The 9,029-nt window shown below is 39.0% G+C and overlaps 1 protein-coding gene across 1 annotated transcript; it reads left to right on the top strand.

The window, feature by feature from the left end:
- Positions 1-2,872: 2,872 nt before the first annotated feature.
- On the top strand, positions 2,873-3,802 carry LOC121167358 (olfactory receptor 12D2-like). The gene has a single exon (XM_040996808.1). The coding sequence runs from the start codon at positions 2,873-2,875 to the stop codon at positions 3,800-3,802; it is 930 nt and encodes a 309-aa protein (XP_040852742.1).
- Positions 3,803-9,029: the final 5,227 nt, after the last annotated feature.

Below are 9,029 nucleotides of genomic sequence, written 5' to 3'. Positions count from 1 at the left end.
GTCTAAACTGGCTTATAACTCTAACAAGGCATATGTCAACAGTTGAGGTGCAGAACGATTTTAGGAGGGGTGTGCAGAGAAATCTCCAATACCCCAGTGAGGAGTAACTAATCTTTGTGTCCTACCTAGTAAGGTATGTGTGAGTCCATGCTGACCATTTCCTGTCTGGTTCTAAGCTTTCCTTATTGTTCTCTGTCTGTCTATTCTAATTTTTTTTGTTTGCTTTTTTTGTGGGAGGTTCCGGAGCAACCCTGATGGTCATTGCAGGAGAGGGTGGGAATCCAAAGTTGGAACTAAGTAAGGACCAGAGAAAGCTCCTCTCCCTAGTCCCGAAGGAAGTTTACTGTTCTTCCGTTTTAAAAATTTTTTCATTAACAGGAAATAATTAAAACATCTTTGTGGATTAGAACATGCCAATTCAATCCATGTATATGTATATTGTGTGCAATGATCAAATCAGGTTGTTAGTATTTCTATCTCCTTAAGAATTTAACATTTCTTTGTATTGAAAACTTTCAAACTTCTCTTTTCTCATATTTTTTGAGATATATAATAAAACATTGTAAACTATAGTCCTCTCATGATTGCCAATTTTCTTTGCACTTTCTACTCCAAAATATTTTCTAAGAGAGCTTCTTAAGAAATAAAAAGTGAACCTATATCCCTGGCTCAAGAAACGAAGGGAATTTTGCACTCCTGATCATATATAAGACTTAATCATCAGTGTAAATGTCTGTTTTAACAAACGTACAGTGATTCTGTAACCTGCTAGCCTTAGGGGAACCTGAGAGATGGGTATATGTTGCTCTAAAGCTAAAGAAGCCACTAAGAAAAACAGAAAAAGAGTAGCAAAAAATATATATATGAAGCTTCATGGAAGAATTTCATAAAACAGCTGCTGTATTTTTGCTAATTCAGAGAGTTACGCTGTTTATTCATACGAAAACTGTTCTCTGCACCAGGGGATACGCTCTCTCTCTCTCTCAGGAATTATATGCCTAGAGATTCCTGAATCATTAAAAATCCAAGCAAAGATTCAGGAAGAGAGAGAGAGATTTGAAGATGAGCTTATGCTATAATTCTGACATGAATTATCACTTGGAATATTTTTATTATTTACAATCACTGAAAGCCTGAAAAGTTCTCTTGCCTACGATCTTCCCCACAAAAGCAGGTAAGATGATGGAACAAGAGGGGAGATAGTTTCTATCAGTTAGCCTGTGTCTGCCTGTTGGAATTAAAGCCGAGTGCCCAGGACTTCAAGCTGATTTTTTTTTTAATGTCTGCCTCTTCACTGTGCTTACGTTTAGGGGAAATCTTTACTTCTTTAATTTTTACTGCCATATCACCTTCCAAATTCAAGAAGAGTGCTTCCTCAGATGTGCTCTAAAGCAAATCTGTAACCTCTGGAGAGCAGAACTTCTGTGAAAAAATCATATCCTACAGAGCAGTGTGATATCTAATTTTCTTGAAAAGTGAATAAAAAATTTTATACTCAGTAAATTTTATGCAAGTCTACTTTGCATGTTTGGGGTAGTAACATTTTTCTATAAATACAGACTATGCGTGGCTGCCAAACTGACTTGTAGGCAGCCCTCCATAGAGGTGTGTCAGACATTAATTTTGCAAAATTTCCTCTTTTTTGGAACACTTCTCCTTTGTCTTCAGATACCCTTAGAATTCTGATTCTCTCAGTGCCTTCTCTTTCTTCCTTTCACACACACCCTTGCTTCTTCCTTCCTGATATAAGTACAAGAGCTAATTTGCCACATCCAGGAATGAAGAGGCAGCTATTTCAAGAAGTATGTCTACTTTGGTTAGCATCTCAAAAAGAGATAATGTCAGATCCTGTACAAATAATACAGGAAAAAGAAATCGGCCTTTCAGTACACAGTGCAAATTTGGTCCAATATTAACCCTTATTAAAACAAACAAACATTTACAATCCTTCCAGTGGTTTTTGATTGTTTTATTGACTAACAATGAAAGAAATATTTAAAATACTACTCATAAAAATACTACTAATAAAGGTAATATTGTTGGGTCGGTGCTACGACATAGTTAGTTATGCTTCTGCCTACAGCACTGGTATCCAATATGAGCACCTGCTCAAGTCCCGGGTTTTCCCCGTCCAATCCAGCTTCCTGCTACTGTGCCTGAAAAAGCAGGAGAGGATGGGCCCCTGCACCCATGTGGCAGACCATGCAGTTCCTGGCTCCTGACATCAGGCCAGCCCAGCTCCAGCTGTTGTGGCCATTTGAGGAGTGAGACAGCAGTTGAAAGATCTCTATCTGTGTCTCTCTTTCTCTTGCTGTAACTTTGACTTTATCACAAAGTCAGATATATACAGAGTGGAGCAGAATCAGAGAAGTAGATCTTCTGTCTGATGATTCACGCACCAAGTGGCTATAAAGGCCAGAACTGAGCCAATCCAAAGCCAAAAGCCTGGAGCTTCTTCTGGGTCTCCTACATGGGTGCAGTGTCCCAAGGCATTGAGCAGTCCTCGACTGCTTCCCCAGACCACAAGCAGGGAGTTGGATGGGAAGTAAGGCCACCAAGATTAAAACTGGTGCCCCTATGGGTTCCTGGGTTGCGCAAGGTGAGGACTTTAGCTGCTAGGCTACTGCGCTGGACCCAAAATAAATACATCTTTAAAAATAATAACTTCGTTAAGTTACATTCCATAGCAAACTTGCAGCCTTCTTTAACAATCTGAAGGCCCAAATGCAACACAAGTCTTTAAGTTGGTCTCATGGAAAACAACAGCACATATTCTCAAAACATTTTTGTACTGGTAAATCAGTCCTAAGCTGGAAAGATGTATTCACAAGAAGGATACTGTTCCATGTTATTTTGTCTTTTGTTTTCAGTGATGCTGAATCAAACTTCGGTCAGTGAATTTCTCCTGCTGGGGATAACAGACATCCAGGAACCAGAGCCTTTTCTCTTTGTGGTTTTCCTCATCATCTACTTTGCCAACGTTGCTGGGAATGGAGCCATCCTCACAGTCGTCATCTCTGACCCACGGCTGCACTCACCCATGTACTTCTTCCTGGGAAACCTGTCATGCCTGGATATCTGTTACTCTACGGTGACACTGCCTAAGATGCTGGAGAATTTCCTCTCTACCTACAGAACCATTTCTTTCTGGGGATGCATAATCCAGCTTCATTTCTTCCACTTCCTGGGCAGCACTGAGTCCCTGTTGTTGGCTGTGATGGCCTTTGACCGCTTCGTGGCTATCTGCAAACCCCTCCATTACACTGTCATCATGAATCAGCAGTTCTGTGCCCAGATGGCTGCCACAGTCTGGAGTATTGGTTTTTTCCATGCGCTACTGCACTCCGTTATGACTTCTCGTTTGGACTTCTGCAGATCTAACCAAATCCATCACTTCTTCTGTGATATTAAGCCACTGCTGGACCTGGCCTGTGGGAACACTGAACTCAACCAGTGGCTGCTCAATGTTGTCACAGGAACCATTGCCATGAGCCCCTTCTTTCTGACCCTTCTCTCTTATTTCTACATTATTGTCTATCTCTTCTTCAAGACTCATTCTTGGAGAATGCTTCATAAAACTCTGTCCACATGTGCTTCCCACTTCATGGTAGTTATTCTTTTCTTTGTGCCCGTTCTCTTCACCTACACTAGACCTGCCTCGGGGAACTCCCTGGACCAGGACCGGATCATTGCCATCATGTACAGCGTGGTCACCCCTGTACTCAATCCACTCATCTATACTTTGAGAAACAAGGAAGTGAAGAGTGCCTTGAGCAGGGCGATCAGAAAGAGACTGATTTGAAGCAACATAGAAAAAAACTCTCTAAAGCACAAGTTAGCAGGCGATTAGGAAGCTGACTGTGACACTATAACTGCTTCTCCAGCTGTTAGCATGCTAAAACAGAGACCTGGATGAACTGTATATGAGCCTGTTTAATCCAGTTTTATTAAAACATTCCCAAGTAATATAAAGAAATTCCAGCAGTTGGGACACTTGCAATACTGATTTCTTTGTGCAATATCAATTGATAAAATTCATTTACTGAATATTCTAATGCGTTCTTCTTTACAGTTGGATCTAGAAATATGGCTAAATTACCTGAGTGTTACATAAATGGATAGCCTATGAGTTGTAGCTCTCTAGGACCCCTCTAGGTTATTACATGTTAGTGTGATCAGTGAAAATATTATGCTTTTATATTTTGAGAATTGTAATTTAAATACTATGTTTATTCAAATTGGAAAAGTAAATGATAACTTGCATACAAATTAATGTAATTTTATAAAGCACATAATTCCTCTTTCTCTGGTTGTTTTATTATTTTTTTAAAAGATTTGTTTATTTTTATTGGAAAGTCAGATATACAGAGAGAGGAGGAGAGACAGAGGAAGATCTTCCATCCAATGATTCACTCCCCAAGTGACCACAATGGCAGGTGCTGAGCCGATCTGAAGCCAGGAGCCAGGAGCCTCTTCTGGGTCTCCCACGCAGGTGCAGGGTCCCAAGGCTTTGGGCCATCCTCAACTGCTTTCCCGGGCCACAGGCAGGGAGCTAGACGTGAAGCGGGACTGCCGAGATTAGAACCGGCACCCATATGGGATCCTGGGTTGTTCAAAGCGAAGATTTAGCCACTAGGCCACTGCACTGGATCCTGTTTTATTATTTTAATACATAGTGATTCAAAATCCAAAACTTATTGAATATTGACAAGCTTTTCCCCCACATCTCTGTCTCTGTCACTCTTTTACCCTTCATGGGCAACTACCATCAGCATTTGTTTGCAAAGATTCTTTAGGAATATACATGTTTATTTTTTAAAAGAATGGAGTACAAAATTGTAGTGCTATTCGCAATACCCAAAATATGTAATTAACCTAAATGTTTGTTAATGAATGAATGCACAAAGAAAACTTTATATATGTGTGTGTGTTCAGCTATCAGAAAAATAAAATCCTGATAATTTCAACAGAATTGGCAAAACTAGAGGACATATGTTTAGTGAAATAAGCCAAACTCAGAGAAACAAAAATACATTGCAAATTGAACAAACCAAGGTGTAGGAATAAAATATAAACCTTCCTTATCTTGTTTTAATCTACATGCTAAATGTCAAATTATATATTTAGAATTATGACAACTGTTTCGCCACATCCCTGCCTCCAGCCACCTTTCACCATTCATGGGCAAATGATATCACTGTTTGCTGTCTGTCCTTGAATCCTTTATGCACCAGTGGAAAAGATACTTATTTTTACAAATGTATCTATCTTCAAATTTTTGCTGCAATGCATAATCACCCATGTATCACTTATACAAGTTTGTTTATAAACTCTTACACATGAAAATTAGACCAAAGGACACAAGTATTATAACATAACAGATAATATTAAATTTTTCAACATAGAGGCCATGTAAAAAAGCAGAGTTTATACTGTGCTGAATATCAGCAATTTTTTTCTTTCTAGATATTCCCTGAAAATATTTTACTCACTTTGTGACTTAATTTAAATCACTTCGTGACTTAACAAATAACATCTAAAGTCACTTCTATACTATGGAAATATATATCTTTTTGCCATTCTGTAATTTTTTTCAGGAGCCCAACACAATGGCCTAGTGGCTAAATCCTCGCCTTGCATCCATCCAGGATCCCATGTGGGCACTGGTCCGTGTCCTGGCTGCTCCAATTCATATCCAGCTCCCTGTTTGTGGCCTGCAAAAACAGTAGAGGATAGCACAGGGGCTTGGGACCCTGAACTCACATGGGAAACCAGAAAGAAGTTCCTGGCTCCTGGCTTTGGATCAGCTCAGCTCAAGCCATTTCAGTCACTTAGTAAATGAACCAAGGGACGGAAGATCTTTCTCGCTGTCTCACCTTCTCTTTGTAAACTGAATTTCCAATAAAAAATAAGTAAATCTAAGAAAAAATTGAGATTATTGGAAGCCCCAAAAAGAGTGAAATTGGAAGGAGAAGATAAGATTTAGGCTATTCTAAGAGGCATGCATGCAAACTGAAATATTCCGTATTTGAGCTTAAGATACATACCATTTTCCACTTAGTATACCAACTGCTATTTACATGAAAACATAACCAGTTGGTTTTTTTTATTATTTAGTCAACAATATCTCTGTACATATTATGCTTACCAAAGTTACGCATGAAAAATTTTAAATAGACACAATGAACTCATAGGGACCAACTCCATAGTAAAAAAGAATCTCGTAAGAATTCTTCTGAAGAAACAATGACCCTGAAAAGAACAAGTGGAATGCTTCATCACCATTACAGCATACCGAAAATTCAGGATTGAAAATAGATTGACAAGTTGATGCTTATTATTCCCTTTTTCATTGCTTATAATTTTATTTGAAGCACTCAAGCATTCAACTAAAGCATTTCACTCACATCCTTTCCTATAAATTGATTGTGTTTACATAACTAAGTTCCAGTCTATCAGCTATGGAAAAAGTTGTGACATTTCTTAAAAAAACATCTGAAATGGGTCAGAGAGTTGGGAGAGTCTTACGCATACACACATACACAATACATTGTATGCCTGAGAAGCAGCATAACTACCAAAACTAATACAATTGTAGCACTAACCTGGAATTTAGAAGTCTCCAATACATAGAACTGATATTTTAGGAAAACAGAAGGAACTCGAGTTTCTTACGACCCCAGAAATCAACCATACTCTCCCAATGCTACCAACATCTAATCCTCTTTTTATGAGAGAAAAACAAAATAAGCTTTTACATTATTTAAAACTTTGCCTCTTGATAGTCTCAAACACCTGATGTGATTCTTAGCTTACTTCAACAAAGGATGTTCCATAAAGCCATTCATTAATAGGTGAGTGTAGAGTGAGACACAAGGAGAAGGAAAGGGGTTATAACAAAATTTTACATTTGGATGGAAGTAAGTTTGATAGGCCTATTAGAGATATATAAGGATATGTGGCACATAAGTAGCCTAAATATTTCAATATGCAATTGTTTAGGAAAGGACAACGTGTGTGTGTGTGTGTGTGTGTGCATTTGGGGTAACTCAAACATTCATAACTATTATTCTCTTAAAGGCTATGAAATAGTATCGCTGTATGTCCTTCCTTAAAGCTGTTCTAGCTTAAGGAAGAATGGTAACGACTACAGAGAAGCTGTGACCTTTCTGATTTTATTTCCAAATCATTTTTAATAGCATACTTCTGCTTAATTGGTGTTTTTTTTTTCCTCAACGCCATCTATAGACAACTTTCTCACTGAGAAACTCCTTCATAATGCCACTAATGAGTAACTCTGGGAACCAGGCCTCAAAAGGCCAAGAAATATTCCTTCTCCAGACAAATTTCCTCAACTCTCAAGAGAGGGAAATGCTGAAAATGCTTAGCTTAGAGTTAACTCAGCTCTGCCTTCGGACGTGGGCTCAGTGATGCAAGTGAAAGAAGTCAACTCTGGTATGTCCAAGAACATTAGATAGAATGGATATTACCAAGGTCATCACTCAAGAGGTAAAAATTAAGGAAACCTATGAGTGAGGAAAACAAACTCTTCATAATTTTCACTATAGAACTGTTTCAGTTTGCCACACCGAATTTGAATATTTTGTAGCTATTATGCATGGAAATGCTCCTATACATTCTTTCTCAGCAAAACTATTGTTGGTGTGTAAAAGTTCTCCTAAGGTTTGTGTATTGATTTCTTATTCTGCAACTTGGCCGAATTTTCCTCAGTTTAATAGTCTCTTGGTAAAGTTTTTGTTCCCCTGTATATATAAAGTTTTTGTTCCCCATGCCATCTGTAAGCAATAATTTGATATCCCCCTTTTTGCTTTGAATGCCTTCTATTTTTCTCTTGGCTGATAGCTGCAGCATTGCTAGAATTGCATTTAATAAGACATCATCATCCTCTGGTCCAGATTTTTAATGGAAATGACTTGAGCTTTTCCCCATTCCATATTCCGTCAGCTGTATGATTGTCATATATGGCTTCTATTACATTGAAGTATGTTGCTTCTATAATATACAATTTAAGACTTGCTGAAATAAAGAATGTTGTATTTTCTCCACATCTGCTGAGATAATTCTATAATTTAATCTTTCATTCCATTGACATGATGAATCGCATTTGTTGATTATATGTATGGAAATGTACCTGGATTTTTTGGAAAAAGTCAACTTAATCTATGTGGGTTTCTTTCTTCCTTTTTTTTTTTCAAGATTTATTTATTTATTGGAAAGTCAGATATACAGAGAGGAGGAGAGACAGAGAGGAAGATCTTCCCTCCGATGATTCCCTCCCCAAGTGAGCGCAACGGCTGGTACTATGCCAATCCAAAGCCAGGATCCAGGAACCTCTTCCAGGTCTCCCACACAGGTGCAGGGTCTCAAGGCTTTGGGCCGTCCTCGACTGCTTTCCTGGGCCACAAGCAGGGAGCTGGATGGGAAGTGGGGCTGCCAGGATTAGAACCGGCGCCCATATGGGATCCTGGCAGGTTCAAGGCCAGGACTTTAACCACTAGGTCACGCTGCCGGACCCCTTACTTCCTTTTTTTTAACTAGTTGCAGCACTCAATTTGCTAGTATTTTATTGAGAATTTTTGCACCTGTTTTCATCAAGAGGAGGACAGCAGTGCTCTACTCAATCAGCAGCAGCTTAAACGAGAGCAGTTACTAAACAGATGGATAAAACAGCTTCTGAGCTCCTACGACATGCCAACCACTAAGCTAAGGAGTAAGTTGCAGCCTCTGCCTTCAGAGGAACTGTTGTCAGATGCAGCTCACACCAAGTCATAACAGCATCACGCAAAACAAAGTTGGATTGACCTAGTTCTTCACAGAGAAAGTCTCCCCTCCCCTGCTTTCATATTTGTGCCTCCTCCTTTGAATATCCCGTATGAATTTAACCCTTGTCTCTGCTACTGTTATTTTCATTTCTCTTCTCCATTTCCCAGATTGGTAATGGAAGGAGACCACATTCAGGAGATAGGACCCACACACTAGAGACTTCCTAGCAGCGCAACAACACCGGA

Source organism: Ochotona curzoniae, unplaced genomic scaffold, assembly GCF_017591425.1.
Source record: "Ochotona curzoniae isolate NIBS_2020 unplaced genomic scaffold, NIBS_Ocur_1.0 patch361, whole genome shotgun sequence".
NCBI classification, from domain to species: Eukaryota; Metazoa; Chordata; class Mammalia; order Lagomorpha; family Ochotonidae; genus Ochotona; species Ochotona curzoniae.
The sequence above is the reverse complement of the archived record's forward strand: the minus strand, read 5'-3'. Positions and strand labels throughout refer to the sequence as shown.